Below are 21,595 nucleotides of genomic sequence, written 5' to 3'. Positions count from 1 at the left end.
TGAGAGATGACAGCAATAAGTAAATAGTTATGCTTTTGTGCGAGTTAAATGAGGTCGTAGAATATATAATGAGATGTTTTGGGGAGAATTCTACATTTTACCAAAAATGAGGATTTTGTTCGCCTTGATTTTCTGAGTTTTGTGATGTGTGAATTATGTGAATTAGACAAAAACTGTTGGCCAAGTTGAATTTTGAATGTTGGTTTGTTTTTTAACACATTAACTTAGTGGCTGAAATTCCCATTGCCATTGAATGCAACAACAGGCCCATTGCAGCCTGTAGAAGGAGCTCTTGGCGCTTGCTGCTTACCTAACCTGCAAACCAAGCACGCACACACAAACATGGCGTTAAAACACGCAGGCAGGATGCTGTGTCCTCTCCGGCGTTCGCTTTACATCATGACCTTATGGCTTTTAGGAGTTCGATCGTCGACACTTTATCTGCACAATGAGCACCGCTACTTAGCACCGCAACAAAGAGGGTATTTTACAGTAGACGCAAATAAAGATTTACCAGACGGAGATGGAGGGGTTCCTGCTCCACGACTGGCCGCTCTTGGTGCTGCTGAAGGCGAATTGAACCACGGCGTCCTCCTGCCAAGGCGAAGCCGCCGGAGCACGAGCGAATCCGCCATGCCGAAGGTGTACGGCCAGGTATGGAGATACCTTCCAGTCTTGCTTTTTGAGTAAAACCCTCGAACGCCACATTGAATGATCCTTAGTTGGCAAGCTTGGAAGGAAACACACGAGATCAATGTTGTTGTTGTTATTGTTTTTTTGTTTTTAAGTCACACCAATGTATGCACAACATAAAGAAGTAGTGTAAATGTTGTTTGAGTCGACAAGGACGCGAACCGACGCATGGAAAGATCATAGCTGAAGACACACGGTGTTCACCTGGTGTTTTTTTTTTGTAACGTCACGGTGCTCAAACGCCTGTCAACTCTCACCTGCTTTACCTCACTACTTGTTGTCTGGATAGCAAAATGCACAAAGCAGATTTGGTACTGAGACATTTTTCTGACAAAGGTTTATAATAATCAATAACGACTCGCTATTATTTTGCATGGGTCCATCCTTTATGTGGCATTCACAAATACCCGTGCAAGCAAGTGCGGAAGACTTCTGGTAAACAAGGAAGTCAGTGAATATCATTTTCAATGGTGCTGGAATAAATTATTATACAATATCTCATGGATGAATATCTGTGAAGGTTAACCTTGTCGGTACCTCAAATTTTAATTTTACGGTGATTGAATTTTAAGGATTTGTGAGGACAAGTGAAATTTATGAACATAGAAATCTGCATTACTCAAAAGAAATAATATAGAGATAATTCATCCTTCTTTCCTTCCTTTCTCCCTTAATTCTTACTACCCCTACTCCCATATTTGCTTCCTTTCATTGTAAAGGGTGCCATATTTTACTTCATGACATTTGAGGGAAAAAAATAAGTGTACGTACATACAAGTGAGACCAGGTTAATACTTCATTTTTGTGGGTTATATTTTATGCAGGTTTCAGAGCTGCCAACTTCTTTGGAATTTCCGGATTTTACCCGCACAAGTAACGCAAACTGGGCGGCACGGTGGGGCGAGTGGTTAGCGCGTCGGCCTCACAGCTCTTGGGTCCTGGGTTCAAATCCAGGTCATGTCCATCTGTGTGGAGTTTGCATGTTTTCCCCGGGCCTGCGTGGGTTTCCTCCAGGTACTCTGATTTCCTCCCACATTCCAAAAACATGCATGGTAGGCTAATTGGACACTAAATTGCCCCTATGTATGGGTGTGAGTGTGCATCTAATAATCACGATAGCATCAAGGCATCAATAATCGAATACCGATATACATCCAGTCAAAACTAGTTGCAACATCTTTAATATGCGATTGTTAACGGGGTGTAAATTAAATACTTTAATTGTCAAACCAATGCTTTTTTTGTTATCTGAAAATTTTAACATGTCACATGTGCAACAAGCGGTGTTAGATCAGGGGTGTCAAACTCATTTTGATTGCTTTTTTTTCTTTGAATAGGAAAATAATAAAAAATGTTTTTTTAGTCATTTGTTTTTCATTCAAAATGGGAAAGACACGAGATATATTTTAATAAATATTAGATTTTCTTTACATTTAAGTGAAAAACAAGAAATATTTACTAGTTTGATGTATTTATTTCATTTTTTTTTCTAACTAAAAAAACAAACTGAAAAAATGGGGGGGTTAAAAATATTTTAAAATGTTTCCATGGAAAAATAGTAAATATGCTCCATACATATGTGCTCTTTCTTTCGAATTTTAGCATGAAACATGAAGTTAACACATTATTTACTTTTTTAGGAGTTCACATTGATTTTGCAGGCCGGATCAGGCATTTGGCCCAAAACTTTGACACCTGTAATTAGTTTATAATAAGTTGTGAGCAGTGTTGCATACAAAAAGGGAACAATGCTTCTCTGGTTTATAAATGGTAATTTATGGAACATTTTCTTACATCGACCTGTTTTCTTAAAAAACAAAAAAATATGCACCCCAAAACCTCCTGGTATTTTGTGTTTATTAATCATAGACACATGTAATTGTTTATTATTTTTCTTGCCCAATTCAACACAAAGTAATTCAAAGTCCTTTACATCGCATGAAAATCGCAAACCACAAATAAAATGATACATAAAAATGACATTAAATCATCAAGACATTCAGTTTTCAACACTTGTCTTGGTGAGGGTGCTGGAGCCTATTCCAGCCGACTTCAGGCGAAAAGCGGAATATATCCTAGATTGGTCGCCAGTCAGTTGTAGAGACAGACAATCATTTGCACTCACAATCATAATACTACTGAGCGGGAATAGATTTCATGCTGCTTGCATTGAAGTTAGGCATATGAACCACAACACAATCAGGTGGCCTCATCAAGACAGTTAAAACCAAAAACAATTAAATCACGGAAAAAAAATACCCATCAAAAATACCCACGCAAAAATCATCTAACTTAATAACATGGGCCATTATTAATATACCCTAGTTAAAGGTAGTGTTTTTATTCTTGATTTCAAAGAGCTAACAGTTTAAGAAAACTAATTTGACTTACAATGAAGGCTAATTAATGCAGAGATACAATTGAAGTTATTGTTGTTCTGGCCCTTGATCACAATAAATGTTGTTGAAAATAAATGCCCTGGTCTGGATGAAAATGCTATACAATACAATCCATGTTTAAGTCCTTCAACATGATTTTTAGTTGACTGATTAAACACATATAAAACCCAGTCCCTCTGTGCGAGGCTCATTAGGTTTTATAAATGACCGGCTAGGGATAGCTTGACAGAGGAATCATCATCATCTTATCATCCAGAATTTGTCGAACACATCCTGTTGTCTCTTGCTGAACAAATTCTTCTTGTGTGTGGTCGATATACACACTACAAACAGGACAAATACGCTCTGGGGATTGTGGTCAGGATCAGATTTCATCAGTGTGCAAGACACTAGTAACGTGGGTTTTTATTAAATGCTCTGGTGTTGTGTTTTATGTCTCTGCTGGCTTGTAGAAATAAGACTAGATTTTCCATAATGCGTTCAGACCCTAATTAAAGCAGTGTTTTACTCTAGATCAAGGGTGTCAGACTCGGGTTGGTTTGCGGGCCGTGTTAACGTCAACTCGATTTTGTGTGGGCCGGACCATTTTAGATATAATATTTAGATTTCTTTTAATAAATGGATTAAAAGAACTGGATTAAAATCCCTGAATATTCAGTTTTTTATAGATCTAAAACAATGTTTATTTTAGCTTTTTTTAAAATATATTTTTAGATTTTACAAAATGATTTTTTAACTAAAAACACGGAAAAAAATGATTAAAAAATTACAATTATTGATTTAAAAGGGGGTCAATCAGGAAATTTAATATACATCTATACTCTTCATTTTAATTTGATCCTAAAACAGAAAGTCGGCACTCATGATTTACTTTCCCGGGCCACACAAAATGATGCGGTGTGCCAGATTTGGCCCCCGGGCCGCCACTTTGACACATTTGCTCTAGATTATATTCACTTCTTTCAAGTTGTTCATGATCAACTAGGTGTTGACAGCAATACTTATTGAGTTTTCAGCAGCACTCTTTGCTTGGTCCACCTTAAATCCTGTGCTCTTTTGGAAATCATGCCTTTTTACAATAGGTCCTGATAGTTATCACAACAGTTTCCTTTTAAAAATATTTTTTTTTATCCTTTCTAATACTCAATTGTGTTAGTTCAGACATAGTTAATTGTTCAATGATAACTCTCCGGTCATTCGTCAAGTTAACACAAGAGGAATTAACATATCATAATAGATCTGTACATAAATAAAGTGGCAGTTATGGTGTACCATCTCAGTGGACACTGTTACTTGTCTCACCTCTTTTACGATATATACTAGCGGCTACTATACTAAGACTGTCACGCTCGGGTGGGCAAAGAATGGATTGGCATTATACAAGTACATCCATATGTAATAGAATATTGAGGCCAATTTATCATACAAAAATATTTGGCATTGACGAAAAAAGGTAATTGGTAGAAAAGATAAGCATTTGAGCTTTTATTATTCATTGGCTCTCCACCTTGATGTGATAATGCAGCATTTAAAACAAACACACAATAAAAACCCTCCCCCAGCCGTGTGTCTTTTGCTTACTTTTTTCAGTGAGGGTAATTAGATTCGATTTAGCAAATCTTTGGATGCATTTAACAACCAGGTTGAGAATAGTAGTTTGAAAATTGCGTGCCACAGTCTACACACTATTTATCCTTCGATAACAACTCATTCCTCTAATGAAATTTATATTATGTAGCACTCACCTACCTTGACCACTGGGATCAATTCCCTCTCAGTGAAGGCGTGGATGAGAGTGAATGCTTTTCAATTTTTTTCTCGAATACAGTTTTTTTGGGGGGGGCGTAGATACCCAGGAAAAATCCTTGGTGAGATGTTTTTAATTCCATTAATAAACCCCAATTGTCTCGTCTTGTCTAGGGATTTTATTGGCACATGTCGCCAAGATTGAATCGTATTTAGAAATTAAACAATCTCCTTTACTGTGTGAAACAATGACTTTGTATATTGAGGACATTAAATGTTTGATGAGAAATATTTAAACTTTTTTCTCATTATGTTATCGCTGGGCCAGTTTTTCAAATGTAAATCAGCACCCTTTAAAACGCTTTTTATACCCACAGTTTAAAACCATCTGCATTTTCTGTGGTACAGGGTTTGACTCAGAATAGTATCCACAACTTGGCAGTAAAAATGCTCCAAGGTGTTATATTATCCTACCCGACCCGGGTTATTAACTTAATATTTATTTATGTCTAAAATGTCTTTTTCTGTGTCTGTATTCTCACCCTCTTGCTACCGTGACAATGAAATTTCCCAAATACGGGATGAATAAAGTTATCTAATTTAATCTAATCTAACTAGACCGCCTGGTGGTAATACAATTAAGTGTACACTTTAGTGTTTAATAGTCAATATCTTTTTGTCAAAGAATGATGTCAGAACTAACTTTGCCTTTTATAATGATCTCCATACTGTTTTCAGTAATTCTGTTAGAAGTGCACACTGGCTTTCTTTCTACCAGGAAAGTAGACAAAAATATTTTAAAAAGTGTCCTTTATATACACTTACGGTAAATGAATGGAATTAATCTATCAGACTTGCAAACACATCTGTGAAACTCAATGAATGTCATGGTTTTAGCTTGCATAGCTTTTAGGAATGTCTTATTAATCTCAATTTATCGAGGATGCAGTGGAGCAGCAAATTGATTCCAGAAGACTATAGGATTTTTTAAAAGGTATTTTTTTCATGTATACTTCACCATGCACCTTCACTATATGAGGGGAGGGGGGGGGACTTTATCCACGGCAACGCACTTGTAACCGAACAAACAAATTTAAATTAACTTGGATTAATATATACAGACACATTCAAACATACGTTTAATGTAACTTGACGCAAAACTGAATTCTAATTTTGTTTTATTTTTTTTGTTCTCCGGGTTGACTCCACCCGAACGTTCAGCGAGAGTTTTTAAAACAAACGCATTAAGAGTTGTTTGTTTTTGCCTTTCCTTCAAAATATTTCGATAATGACGCGCACAAATGTCCTCCCATTACGATAACGCGCGACCACTTGCCAGCTTGTCAGGGTGCCTCTTTTCCAAAAAATCAGAAAACTCTTGCCACTTCACTAGCCTGTCTTTGATATCCTTTTTAGCCAGGCGGCCCCACTCTTCCACCTACTCCTCGCTACTGAGTTCCCGCAACACCTCCAAATGCCAGCTCCGCCCAGTGCTCGTAGATATCTGTTATACACAAAAGAGATGCGGCAAAAAAACAGTGCGCTACAATGATAAACAGCCTCTTATTTCATGGCCACCTGACTTTCTCGCATCTCGAAATTTTTCTCGTATCTAGAGATAATTATTTGCTCGAAATTTTCCTCGTATCTCAAGCATCTCGTAGGTAGAGTTCCTCGTATGTAGAGGTACCACTGTACTATAGACCTAGATACAACAATTATTGACAGGCACTCTTCCTCAATGCCACTGACCTCTGCCCTCACAACGAACGAACGAGGCCAACGGACACATTCCACAATCATTTATGTACATCCCTTTCAATTTTTGCAACACACTCCTGCCAGTCCTCCAAAGATGATGTCATTGCTCGGGGCCTGCTTTACTGCCTTTGGGCTCCTGGCCATGTAGCACACCCCTTTCTTTTACTCTTGTTGAATAATGGATAGCTTTGAGCTGAAGGGAAGGGAGGGTTATAGGGGAGTGCGGGCTAATGTGCCTGTTGTATTGTTACCCTCTCCTTATCCTTAGTAGTACCAGACACTGATCCAACTTCTTAACTGCAGCAGAGTGATGCTCGGCCGCTCAAAAGGTCTAAGGATGGGATCTGTAAGCTGGTCCTCAACGGCCACTGTTGGTCCTGGTCTTGTTTTAACAGATCCAGCACACACTGTTGAACCAAGAGGTTTCTGCTGAAACAACCAGCACCTGAATGCAATAATTAGCAGATTGTGTAAGTCACAAGATTGGCGAAAATGTGTCCTTGTTCGGTTGGAATTGAATCCTGTGACACTTTGTGGAATAATTTCTAGATCCCTTGTGTAAAGTAGACTTTTGCATGAGAAGGAAAAATCTCAACAAAACCAATGTGCCAAAACATCAGGTTAAATAGTATACCGTATTTTCTCGCATTATGGCTGCCTCCACGTGTAAGCCGTACTATTAAAATTGCCTTAAAATCGTTGAATTTTCTCTCGTATAAGCAGCCTCCTGATTCACAATTTCCACCTTTATATTCATGTTAATGAACATATATATGTAAATATATAAGATTCTAGGCGAGGGCTAATTTCCATCTTTAGTCCCTTGTGTAAAATAAATCATCGCACTTGGTATTTCTGAGATACTGTATGAATCGAAAGTATCGTCCGGTGGATTGCACATTCCGAAAAGGTGTTGCCTGCACATAGACAATTCAAAAAGGAAGTCACGTGAGCAGTACAACCAGGAAGTGTGTCCGAGTCTCTGGATGCAATCGTAGCATGAGATAAACATTATGCAGGTATCAAGGCTGATATTTTAATGATCGATTGCAAAACCCTTGATCAGTCTTAACAACCATTGGGATGTGGTGACATGGTAAACACTACGAATACATGTATCAAGGTTAGTCGAGTCAAAGCACGTTTAACTACGGTAAGATGGATGGCACCCTGAGCGAACAAAAGCAGGAACAAGTGAGTTTTTTTCACGTTTTATACAAGATCCGGTTTATTTGTTTACTTGAATTTCATTCATAGACTTCAAACTACATTTTGTTTAGCAAATGCTAAACAATGCCATTTATCTTTTTTCCATTTTGAAATAAATGACCGTATTGGCTGCATTGTCTTGCGTTATGGCGTTTCGTCTTTGTCACCTTGCAGTTTCGCGCATGTCAAGTGTAATTCGTGGGCGTGTGAGTAGCACCCTCAATTCTGTCATCATTTTTTAGCGACAAATACGGCGTATATGCGAGAAAATACGGTACTTGAAAATATTTGCAGTATGGTAACATTCGAGAGACACCAGCTTAGAGTTACTGCCTGCTGTGTTCTAAGACGGTCGATGAAGCAAAGCACTTTACATCAGCTTACATTTACAGTGGATGGAAATCTTCCGCTTTCGATGATAAGCTTCTTTCTTACTAGAAAAGATTGTGCTAACAGGATTGTCTGTGTAGTTCATTTAACTGCGCTGGTGCTGCCTCAAGTTTTAAATATTAATCATTTGCAAATGCACAGTACTGTACTGTTGATTTGTTTTGACATCTATATATGTAAACTGTACATTTAATTTGGTGTGTACAAACCCTGCAAAATAAATATGTATGTATGAGTAAAAGAAATGCCTCAGCACAGCTATACATTTCTACTTTTGAAACACTTTACTTTGTAGTGCTAGTCGTCCTCCAAATTATTGTTCCTTGGTGCGCAATTGAGTTTTTCAACAATGCATATATCGATGGCAATAAGCCGCTTTTACAGTACAATAGAAAAATAATCAGTCTGATGCACATTTCTGAACTTTTTGTTACAATCTTATTTGGAAAATTGGTATTGACAATGATCCCATATAGTAAAATAAATTATTTGTTTCAGAATGTGCAATCTAAACACTGAAGACAAGGTAATCATCATATGGGATATGAATGTTTAAAAACACAATGGACTAAAGATGTTATATAAAGGGAACCAGAAAAATGTGGTGCTCAGAAGTGCAGCCTTCTAATAATGAACAAGTAACCCTTTCTTATAAAAACTAGAGGTGGACATTTGTTTCATAGGTGATATGAAGACTATTGGTTTTTAAAATGCATTTGTATTTCATACAAGGAAATAAATATCAATGAAAAAGAAACAAAGGAACAAAACAAGACTAGATTTTTACAGTATTTCATTATTTGGGTGCATAAGATGAATACCAATGAACTATACAATACATCATTTAATTTTAAACCATTGTTTCTCCATGGGATGCTGCTTGTAGACAGGTTTTGGAGAAATGTTTCCTCGTGTTTTTGTTGCTTTCATATCAAGATTTGGTACTGCTGTAGTTGATGAAGGTTTCTTGAAGGTGTTCACACCCAAATTACACAGTTGATGTCCTCATTCCACCTTTGTGCTTTGACAACAAGAATTATACGCAGTTCACTGTCACTTTCATGTTTATTGTTGTGTATTTCGGATTCGGTCACCTTTTCAGGAGTCTCTCCTTTAAACAGAATTTTCTCAAATCAGGCAAATACAAATAAAGGAGTAAAACGTATACCCACATTAAACAATGTTTCACAGCCATGGACATTTTGTTTGTCAGTCAAACACACAGATACCATGCAATGGGTTTCGGGTGAATAGAAACACTTTTCATTCCCACATTACTGATTCTCATCCAATTTTCACCACTATTCTTTTTCCAGGCCAGCTTGAATGACTCTCATAACCAGATGGTCATCCACTGGGCTGGAGAAAAGAGCAATGTCATCGTAGCTTTGGCTCGAGACAGCGCTGGATCAGTTGGTCCCAGAGACAGTGCGGTAAGGTGAACACATGTATGGGGAAAAGTTGTGAAATTTGTAGACAATACTTTTTTATAAATGTGTAATCTTTCAGAGCCTGAGACTAGAGATATCTTGTACTCTTTTACTGCCTTTCATTCCTTCACCAGAGAGACAAAAGCTTCATTTTAAAACCGGTTTGTAATGTTTTAGCTGTTGCTACGAATAATAAATGCACTAAAGCATTGTACACACCCAGAATGAAGAATGACAGACACTAAAATTATTGAACATGTTTGCCTTGTTGTGCTATTTTAGAGTTGATAATTTGCCTCACTGTTCACTTTAACAGCTCTGACAAATGTCGAATCGCTTCACATCTTTTTTTATACGAGGATTTAGTTTTTACTTTTTCTTTACAGCTTTGTATGAAATATTAGTTTATTAATAGTCTCAAACTCATACCTGCCAACCTCTGCCGATAACTGCCCTTATAAATTATTATGATTCCCCTTACAAACCCCCAAAAAACCTTACAAACACCATACGAGTCGTACGGTGTTTGTAAGTTTTTTGGGGGGTTTGTAAGGGGAATCATAATCATTTATAAGGGCAGTTATCGGCAAAGGTTGACAGGTATGCAAACTGCACAATTGCAAAGACAAGACTCACAAAACTGATGAGTTGTGTTAAGTCCCAGATAAAAATGCATTTCATGCAGTCATTGTCAAGATACTTATCTTCATACGAATACGATCAATGTGGTTTTTAGTTCCCCTTTAGAGATGCTGTTACAGATTTTTTTCCTGTGCTGCATGTAACAAAAACATATATGGCATAGACATTGAATTAAAATAAAATATTAAAATAAAGGGGTGGTCCAGCGGATGAGTGGTTAGCACGTGGGCATCACAGTTCTTGGGTCCTGGGTTCGGTCCTAGGTTCGTCCTCCTGTGTAGAATTTGCATATTCTCCCCGGGCTTACGCAGGTTTTCAGAAATGCAATGATTAATCGGCCCCCGACTTAAAATACATGACATGTTTTAATGGAATTAACAGCAGCATTCATTCGTTCATTTTCTGTAACGTTTATCCTCACAAGGGTTGCTTGTTTCCCAGCCAACTATGGGGCACCAAAAGAGTTAAATCATAAATTGGGCTTGCTGATTAAATACTTTGAGTTGTATGAACAGCAAAATGGGGCTTTTTTCAGCCTGAATTTTATTTTTGTTAGAGCTCAGGCCATCGGATATACTGATATATTTTTTTACTTGCCATTTTAAATTGTTTAGTGAAACCAATGGGAAGAGTGTAACTGGATTAATACTTCACTTGTCCTTAGATATTGCCAGTTTGTAGATGACACCTATCTGGTATCTTAGAAGTGCAATCAATCGATTGCAATCAGGTGCTTCTTGTTTGAGCAGAAACCTCATTGGTTACAATGTCTGTGTTGGATCTGTTGGAACAAAAACCTGTAACCTCAGCAGCCCTTGAGGACCAGTTTTCCCACCCCCGGTTCTAAAAAGTTTACAAAAGGGTCTTTTGTGTGTGTCAATATGTTTTCAGAATAATCAGTTTCTGCTTTCTATTCAGGTCTATGTGTCCTATGACTATGGGTCCAGCTTCACTCCTGTTTCTGAGAAATTCCAGTTGCCTGAAGCCTTGGCCAAGACTGGTAGCAACCAGATAATCTCTCAATTCTACCATAGTCCTGCAGATAACAAAAGAGTAAGTAGATTCTTACTATATTATAATGCCACTTGCCATAGAGTATACAATAAAGGTACGTAAGTGTCAAAGAAAAATGATAATTTTTGGTGCTAGCTAATGAGAATATCAGAATATTGGTCTATCATTCTGTCTGTTTGGAGCTTTTTTTAAATTAATGTTTTTGCATATTGCAACCTTGTTTCAGTACCTTTTTGTTGACACCACCAACAATTACCTGTGGAACACCTATGACTTCTGCAGAAGTGTGCAAGGTTTCTCTGTCCCATTCAACCCAACAGACATGTTGATCCACAGCACAATGCCCAATCTGGTGCTAGGATATGACAGCTCTCACCCAAACAAGCAGGTAAAGAGTGGCATACTGTGCCTTCAGTACATACATTTTAAATTTTGGAAAATTGGAAAAATTATCCATTATTTTTGTTTTGTTCAGGGCTTTCCTCCCATAGTCAAACCAATGTGTAATACTCGCCCAGAAAACAAAATCAATGTCCTTACATCTAGGTTGAAAATCTTTCTTTTCACACCATGAGAAAAAATATATCCCACAGTTCCATAATTTAGTATGCAACACTAAATGCAAACAGATGGACTGAAAAGTGTCAGATGATTTTAGTGTTGATTAATACTTGCGTGTCAGATTGCAGGTTCGGGTACTACCTGATCCCTTTTCATCATCAGGATATCAATCATTTCCTTCATGAAATTAACTAGTATTCACGCTATGAATGTGCTTTGCGATCATTTTTGACTGCATGAATAAAGCTAATTTATGTGTCTGTACAGTTTGGAAAGATATGGATAAATTAACTACTAGACAACACAGCAATAACCTACAAAATACAACTTCATGCACCCTTCCATACATTTTAATTCCACTTGGTGTTCCAAACAGGTATAAAAATATTGACGTGACGAAAGAGGTGAATTTCGAGCTTCGAGCTCCATGCAATGTTTTTTCACGACGACAGAGGGAGAACAACCGTGCTTATTAAACGACAACTCATTAGACAACATATAGTATGTACAGAGAGGGCACAAAGACCCTATCTTTGGCCCAATCTATAAAAGCCCCTGCAAAAACATCATACCTCTGGCATGTCAACTTGGTCATATTCAAAAGTTAAATTCACCAAATTACCACAAACTGACAGTGCAGTGGGCCGAGTTAAGACTACCACTTTTGTTTATTTTGCCGTGACAGGATGTTCATTAACATGAACCTATATATGTACATTAATATGTATTGTCCCTTTATTAAATAAATCAAACTCAATAATTTAACTGCAAGCAAGTCTAACGTAATGCTCATTTAATTATGTTTTTCTTATCGATTGTGTTTGTTTTTATCTAATATTGATAATAGAAATATTTAAGGAAAAGTATTGTCTGTTAATTTATGAAGCTCTATTTTTTTTCTTCTTCTTCAAGTCATGCATATTAAATTAGTAGCCAAGTAGTCATCTACCACAGATGTGCAAAGAGAAATGAAGGAATGGGCATGACCTACATTTTTTAAACTCACCATCCCCCACTCATTCTCCTCCTCTCCCTCCACACTCTTTTAGCTGTGGAAGTCAGACGACTTTGGGGAGACCTGGGTGTTGATCCAAGAGCATGTGAAGACCTACTTCTGGTAAGATAACATTTAAGGTCACTGAGAAGCATCAAACCAATGAATACCTTGAACAAGGCTTGAGACGTTTTCCCTTACTAAGAAAAAAAGCTCAAATAAACATTGTTTTATATCTATAAAAAATGAATATATATATGGGTTTTGATCCATTTCTTTTAATCAGATTTTTAAAAAATATATAAATAATATATCTAAAATGGTCTGCCCCACATTCAATCAAGTTGACGTGAATGCGGCCCGTGAACCAACCGGAGTTTGACATCCTTGGTCTAGTACTTCCTGCATGTGAATGAATTGATTATACTCTCAATGGACCGTTTGTATTATGTGATGCAGCATGTGTGCAAGAGTGCAACATTAGTGATAGCATTGACAGCTAAAAAGACATTGAAGTATCATATGTGGTACACATATGTAGCTTGTATAGATATTTGGTCATTTGGTTAAGAGTACCATCACCAGCACCATGCAACCAAGGTAGTCTACCTGAGCTATTTTAAAGTGGACACAACACAGTTCAGTTTTTCTGTTTGGTGCAATAGTCTGTAGAGCAAACCTTTTTTTGTTTACATCCTTGTAAGCACTAATAGAAACACAGACAGTGATGCCACATGGTTTATTTTGCTACACTTGGAATTTTTACAGGGGAAATATAATTTAGATAGAGCCCTTCGCACTGAATGGTGCTCGGACCCCGCTTACAAAATTGCCTTTCTTTGCAAACCCCTCATCTAATTTGGACCTAATAAGGCAAACTGCACATGGGAAGGATAACTTGAAATTGTTCGGGAAAAGGAAAATACTCACAAACTGTTGATATCATCTAATGTAGACAAGGTTAATCAGATTGAGTCTGTCCAAATGGCAAACCCTGTTAAGAAATCTAGCAGATAGTGGTTTCTGAACTTTCAATTCAAAGTTTTGGTAATAGTTTTGCTGGAACAGAATCCAACAAACCTTGCTGGATTTTTTGTGGTTTGGAACTGGTTATGCTCATACACAAACCAGCCAGCATATGCTGAATTTCTTAGCAAAAGTGACTGCATAGAAGAGTGATGAGTGTTGGAACCAAGTGATGCGGGGAGCAAAGGCAAGGATGTTGGTGCAACTTAAAAATGTTTATTTCACAAACTTTCCAAAACTGGTTAAAATCTAGATAATAACGAGGCAAGGAAAGCTGAGGGTGAGAAATACTATGACATAAAATAATTGGCAGCAAGGATCTGGTTGGCTGAAAGAAAACTGAAATCAAAACAATCACGCAAGACAGAACCTAAAACACGGGGGAAAACATCCAGGAACATCTCAGATTGTGACAATGTCCGAAAGTATTACAAGAACCCTTGACTAAAAGCTACAGGGGCTGAACCTTGCAGAGACAGTGCTCCCTCTGTTAAGCTCTTGAGCCTCAGATGGAAAACACCATGTTTGCAAGGCTGAGGATAAGACACAGTCAAGCCTTTTCATGTTGTTTGCATCACTGTGCATGTGTTCTGGTACTGCCTCGCCACTACCATTTAATCTATTACTGCTGCGTTTTCAAGCTATTTCAGTTGGTCCTTTTTGCATGTTGCTACAAGCATCTAGATTTTTATTAATATCTGCCTGAGTGGCTTGAAATTTTGTATTTAATGATTACTTTTAAACTCTTAACTCTGATTGCCTATTGTGTGTGTTTATATTAAGACATATGTGTTCATTGGCAATTGGGTATGTAGGAAACTGAAATCGGCTTGTTTGCAGAGCAGTTTGACTTACAAAAGCAAATTCAATCAAATCACATATAGATGACAAACTTCACCAAACATTAATTTGGACCTTTATCTATAATCCTTATAAAGCGTGATTTATGTGTGTGTGTGTGTATGTTAAGATTCTCTCGCTACGTTTGTCCAAACCGTGCAATGTAGAGAGTTGAATTTTTTTATGGTGGCCAGAAACGGCTGTCGGATCTCTAAGTGTGTAAACTCAATCTTTTATTTGTTAAACAACCATTTTTCAAAAGAGATTTTTTTAACAGCACAACAATTGCCTTTTGGTTCTAAACTAGTTTCGCCGGTCCCCCTGCTTGTTATTCATTAAATAGTAGGAAAAAAATCTATTTTGAGAAAGGTCACACAGTTACATTTCAAAATCAAATCAAATTTATTCATTCATTACTAGATTTAAGAACCTATTTGTTTAACTACAGATATGAACTTTTGATATTGTTTGGTATCTCCTTTCCAGGGGTGTTGAGCCATATGACCCCCCAACAACAGTGCTGGTCCAGAGGCATGAACCCCAGGGTGTCTCGACAATACTCAGTAGCACTGACTTCTTCCAGAGTGAAAAGAACCATAAAGTGATCCTGGAGCAGGTTGACAGCTTCCAGTTCAGGGAAAAATATATGTTTGCCACCACCACAGCGGTAAGACAGCTTTACATAATGCTATAGTAGGCCAGTGGCCACATACGTTGCATCAGAAAATATATTACTGTGAATATATTTTATCTTGGCATAACTCTTGTCAGAAATCAACCATTGTTGTTTAGATTCCCAGCTATGTGTTCAAAAGATCATACAGACAAGAAAGGAAATATGAGGTTAAATAGTTTACAACATGGAATAAGAAAACCATCAACCATCTGTTTACTTGTTTTTGTTTCTTAATGAGAGTTGACCTTAAACCTATTCCTGCGGATATTAGATCACCTGCATGGAAAAAAGGATAGTGATTAGGAGTTGTTTTCTAGAATTGGACAGTGACTCCTGTGGGTTTGTAATGCAGACACTTAAGCATGTTTGGGGTGACCTTGATTTGAGAACAAAGCAAAACAACTTCAACACAAAAGGAAATTACCATGACGTGACAAATGAGAAAACAGGTTTGACCTTTCAGTTCATAGATATTTTTGGTTGACTCCCAGAGCTTGTCATGAATGCACTGACGACTATGCCTTATAACAGGCGAACAAGTTAGACACAAAGAGCCAACATTTTAAACTGTGAGAGTCAAAGAGCCAACATTTTAAACTGTGAGAGTCAAAGAGCCAACATTTTAAAGTGTGAGAGTCAAAGAGCCAGCATTTTAAACTGTGAGAGTCAAAAAGCCACACCTTACGTCAGAGGCAGCATAAAAAATCCAATCTACCTTTTTCAAATATAATATATTATTTGTTTTTAATAGGCCCTAATGAATTTGAGTGTTTTTTAGATTGAATAGAAAAATAAGAAAAACATGAAACAAGGCAAAGAGCAACAGTATATACAAAATATGATAAGAAGCAAAGAGCCGCATTTATTTCCGCTGGCAGGCGCATCGAGACCCACATGTTTGCCACCCCTGCCTTATAATAAAGTGTGCATTATGTATGAAAAGAAAATCATTCATTGGTGGTGTGCTTTATTATCCGGCTTGAATTATACTCGGCCAAGTATGTTAGTAAAACAAAGATATTACCCTGATAAAATATTTAAATGCTAACTATGTCTTAAAATTAGACTTTATTATTTTTTTAAAACAGGCCACTACCAGACAAGATAACACAATGATAATAATTGCTGTGTTAATAATACAGAATTAGTAAAGGTCAGGCCCTTCCTGAACTCATTCGTTAGCCAATTGTAGCAGTATGGACCGTCAATTCAGTTAATTCTGCAAATGTGTCCAAGAAAACTATTTCCTCATAGGAATCGCAAATATTACCTGCTGTTCTTGTTGTACAGTTGTATGTATTTTCAAAGAAGGTTGCAATCCAGCGTTCCTTTCAGTTAACACAAAATGATCTCTATCAGCTGAAGTAACAGCTTTGCTCTAGCTCAAATCAATATTTGTCAGTTGTTAATGTGAAACACATTGCCAGTCTTCAGTGTTTGTGTATTTGAAAGCAGTGAGAGGCAGCATAAAAAAGATAGTGGAACAGATGGTGAAAATTATTTGGATCTCATCTCCTTTCTTGTTTCCATGGACAAATTTGTTGTCAGTCTGGTTGGTGTGAGCTCTCAGCACCCTGTTGTTGTGATGTGTGAGCAATCAATTGTTAACTATGGGAGGTGCACAGTGAAGGATTTGTCTGATCCAATAGTAAATAATAAATACTGAGCTTGGATCATTTTCTGCATGAAACATTTCATAAGGTTTCCCTATGGGATAATTAAAATAATTCCTTTTAAATTGCACTAGCATGTAGACATTTGTTGTCGGTTTTACTTGGTCTGCAACCGGGGTGACATGCTAAATGGAAATGTTTGTTCTCAATTGTCTTACTTTGATAAAGGAGGAAAAAAACATTTTAGGTTTTTGCATTAACAACACTAAAGTTTTTATATGATCAGTTCTTGACTATTAACTGATCTCCAATAGTAAAATGGTGTGCATACACTTATGGAACTGCATTATTTAATTTGACCAGTTTGACTTTCCTCCTCAATTTTTTTTTCACTTTATGTTTTATCTTTGGAGTTGTGAAGTTATTAGTAACAAATATAAGAACCTGCAGAAGAAAATGTTTGGATGAGAGGCAAAAGGTCTTCAACAAAAAAGCGTCAAGGGTTTGCCAGAGCCTCAGTACAGATTCCACTTTTATAAATGTATGGTACTCATATTTAGCATCCACATGGAGTTGCTATATTTTGTGATATTAAGGATTGCACAATTTTTGATTAGCTAGCTCAGTTTAGGAGGACTTTGGCTGGCCACCATGACAACATTATATAATCCAGGCTAAATGGGTTCATCTGTGAATGATGAAGATTTCTATATATAAAATGGATCCAGGTGGCTTTTATGAATTGAAACATAAGTTTGAAAAAAAAATCTGGATTGAAATATTTTCAAGGTCCTTTGAGAATGTCCCTTCTGTTGTACGTAGCCAGCACTCTCACGTGGTTCAGTGAAATTAAATTTAAGAGAGCAATTCGGAACATTGTACATATATTATTTAATTGTATCTCAGTAGTGCTAAAGAACTTGAGGGGCTAGGGTGTATTTTCTGAAAATATAATACCAAACATCAGGCATTACCTTTAATTTTAAAATTCGTACTTTCTATGTTATTATTTAGCCAATAAATTTAACAACGTTGACAGATATTGCATAAACACACGAGACATTTTTGGTTTATGAGTGCAAACTTTTGGAAAGGTAAATAATGCTGTTTCCATTTAAATTAATCTAATTTGCTACTGTATTCTGCATAATTTGTGTTTTTGTCAGAAAAATCTTGGCAGTGCTGCGCCTTTATCTGTTCAACTCTGGGTCTCCTACAATCGCCAACCAATGAAAGCTGCCCAATTTCGAACTCGCCATCCAATCACAGTAAGTCTCATCTTGTTTGGATAAGACTAATAATGATCAGAATCATTAACATGTTTCCTTCCTGTTCAAATGAAAAAACCTTAACCTTTATTTGTAATGTGTCCAAATATGGTTTTGCCCCACCCCTTTGTCCTAACAGGAGTATTACATTGCTGATGCTTCTGAAGACCAAGTGTTTGTGTGTGTCAACCACATGAACAATATGACACATTTGTACATCTCAGACACACAGGGTGTTTCCTTCTCTCTATCATTGGAGAATGTTCTATACTATAGTCCAGAGGGATCCAGAAGAAATACACTCATCAGGTATTAATAGACACCAACAAAATACCAAATATGGTCGTATTTACTTTATTTTCATGACTATAAGGCGCACCACATTATAAGGCGCACCCTCAATGAATGACACATTTTTTTTGGCCTTGAAGTTTTGGGTGGGGGACTGCCGTAAACTCATATTGACAACATTGTTGCGACCCTTCTGTTAATGAAAAAAAAACAATGAACTGAATTGCAAACATAGGCATTTGCGAACATATATATATATATATATATTTTACCGTAATTAATATTACCTCCTATGCCAGCATGATGTCCAAAGTGACGATGCATTTCGAGGTGGAGGCATAGTTTACTAGGTAACTGTATGTGGCAATTGCATCAGATAACTACTGGTATGAAGGAAAGTGCTCAGATTCTCTTACATGAGGGGCATGCTGGACAATCAAGTGTGTTACTGGGTGTGTTTTTTTTTCTTTCTGAGATTTGGAAAACAAAAATGGTGAAGAATAGTACACATTTGAAACCAACATAGTTTTCAATCTTTGCGTGTTTTGAGCAATTATCAAGTAGGTACAATATACTGTGGGAAAAAAACTGTTGTTGAATTCCTTTTAAGGGTGTCTAAGAATCTGGTCCGTAGATATTACCTCTCTTTTCGATATACTCATGTATTCTATTATAAATAATTTAAAACAGTTTATTGTTTTAATGTTTTTTTCATTCATTTGTTTCAGATATTTAGCTAAAGAGCCTTTTGCTGACCTACACCGCGTGGAGGGTCTGAGAGGTGTCTTCATCGCTACACTCGTCAATGGATCTCTCAGTGAGACCAACATGCGTTCAGTCATCACGTTTGACAAGGGAGGAACGTGGGAGCTACTTCAGCCACCCACATCTGACAGTCTTGGAGGGACGGTGGAGTGCCAGGTACATAACGATTTTTGGTTAATGTGGATCATCCATTGATGTTTCTTTTTACCTCAACGATGGGTAAGCAAATAAAAAACAGACCCGTGTTAAACTTGGATGAACCAGCCTACCAGGCATGTTTTTGGGATATGGAAAGAAATGGGAAAACCTAGAGAAAACCCACACAAGCCCAGGGAGAATATGCAAATTCCACACAGTGAAGGACCCACCTGGGATCGAACCCTCGACCCTAGAACTAAGGCAAACACGCTAACCACTCGGCACCCGGGCTGCCTCAAATTTTCTATTTATGATAAAATATTTTGTGAATATTTTTGCTTTAACTACAACAGTAAAGCATTTCAGTTTTTCACTGAAAGGAATGTTTGCATTAATTCAAGTTCATTACATTTTTCATTCCAAGGCTTAACATTTAGGCTTCATACCCCATTGTCCTTGTAAATGAATTGAATATCACTGTTAAATGGAGAGGAGTAAGCATTGTATGAAGAACCATCATGTCATTCTAAGCCCTTGCTTTCCTTTCTCAGCTCAATAAAGGATGCTCCCTCCACTTGGCACAGCGCTGGAGCCAACTTTTAAATTTTCAACTGAGGAGGGTTCCCATTTTATCTAAGGACTCTGCACCGGGACTCATCATGGCCACAGGTACAGCATAATATGCTCTGTCCTGTTCCCTCAGTCATACACAAATCCTCTTTACAGATGCTGGAAATTTAGATATTATCACTGGCATGCTAGTCTGGAAAGCACTGACACAATTTTCAGCAGAATGGTTGCTTATTCCCTAAAATATGCAGACTGCATACTTATTATATAGGTCCTGTTGTTATAATGGAACACTCACACTTGAGTAGAATTTGAATCCACCTCAGGTGTTAATGTCATTATGACGCGCCTGACCAAATGGAAGTCCAAACTTAACTCCATTATATATATATATATATATATATCTACACTACCTGAATACATTTGTTTAAATTTGCATTACTGACGTATGGATACATCTTTTTTGTTCTTCTTATTGAGTATGAGTTTTCATTTATTAAAGGGATAATACATATTAATGAACATATACATGTATAAATATGTAAGGTTATAGCTGAAGGCTCATTTCCATCTTTAGTCCCTTATGCGGGTTGGTGTTAAAAATACCAGATAAAATCAATAAGGCAATAGTAGGGAGGGAGAGAAAAAAAAGACAAAAGACTAGAAAGCAGCAATAGCAGAGGTCTAGGTAGTATTGTGATAACAGTATTCGACAGGGCCTATGTCCGATTATTATTCATCCAGCACTTTGCATTTATTTTAGTAGTTTTGTGATAGTCCAAGTAAGGAAGGGGGATTCATTTGGATTATTTGTTGCATGGTCTCTCTGGGGATAGAGTGCCTGGTCATCTTGCAATTAACCATTTCCTCCTTCTGTAAGAAGAATGATACAACAGTCTAATACAGGAAACTTGCGACATAACCCAACAAATTCAGGCCCGCCGCATAGTAAATATTTGCTTCCTGTATTGCCTGAAACAGGAAAGGTGACTCTACGCTCTCGCAAAGGTGGTTGAAACCTCTTTTTCGACATGGGACTATTTTAAATAAAAATGTCATGCACCTGACAGCAAACATAGTTATTGAAATATTGAACACATAATATTTCAGAACTATTTATTCATCAAAATGAAGTCGAATTAGAAGGCACACACAAATCCTCCCGAATGTCCCTCTAATTGAATTCCTACAATACGTATACTACTTGCCTGATGAGACCGGTTGTGCAGAGGAGAGACTGGCATTTGCAAGGATGATTCATTATATCTCTCGCAAGCAGATGGGCTTATGACTTCTACTGGGGGCTCAAGAGGTCAAACACATGAATATGTCAGTAGTTTCTCTGCAATGACACATCTGTGTATAAAAAGGGATAAATAAACTCATAACTTCCATCAATTGCTGTGTACCGCAGTGTGTACCGTATTTTCACGACTATAAGGTGCACTTGAAAGTCTTACATTTTCTCCAAAATAGACAGGGTGCCTTATAATCCAGTGCGCTTTATATATGGACCAATACTAAAATTGTCATCAGCTGATTTGTAATCTATTAATAAAGTTTGGCTGA

The 21,595-nt window shown here is 37.2% G+C and overlaps 1 protein-coding gene across 1 annotated transcript in view; it reads left to right on the top strand.

The window, feature by feature from the left end:
* The first annotated feature begins 269 nt into the window (after window positions 1-269).
* sorl1 (sortilin-related receptor, L(DLR class) A repeats containing) overlaps window positions 270-21,595 on the top strand; it is a 54,639-nt gene continuing 33,313 nt past the window's right edge. The window contains exons 1-10 of the mRNA XM_077611355.1: window positions 270-654; window positions 9,515-9,631; window positions 11,189-11,323; window positions 11,511-11,672; window positions 12,895-12,962; window positions 15,192-15,372; window positions 18,161-18,262; window positions 18,402-18,571; window positions 19,282-19,474; window positions 20,008-20,125. Of these exons, the coding sequence (XP_077467481.1) occupies window positions 343-654; window positions 9,515-9,631; window positions 11,189-11,323; window positions 11,511-11,672; window positions 12,895-12,962; window positions 15,192-15,372; window positions 18,161-18,262; window positions 18,402-18,571; window positions 19,282-19,474; window positions 20,008-20,125 (1,558 nt within the window). The 5' untranslated portion in view covers window positions 270-342. The remainder of the gene's footprint in view (window positions 655-9,514; window positions 9,632-11,188; window positions 11,324-11,510; window positions 11,673-12,894; window positions 12,963-15,191; window positions 15,373-18,160; window positions 18,263-18,401; window positions 18,572-19,281; window positions 19,475-20,007; window positions 20,126-21,595) is intronic.

The sequence above is a fragment of the Stigmatopora argus genome, chromosome 10 (assembly GCF_051989625.1).
Source record: "Stigmatopora argus isolate UIUO_Sarg chromosome 10, RoL_Sarg_1.0, whole genome shotgun sequence".
In the NCBI taxonomy this organism is placed as follows: domain Eukaryota; kingdom Metazoa; phylum Chordata; class Actinopteri; order Syngnathiformes; family Syngnathidae; genus Stigmatopora; species Stigmatopora argus.
Note: the sequence above shows the minus strand (reverse complement) of the source record. Positions and strands in the feature narration are given on the sequence as shown.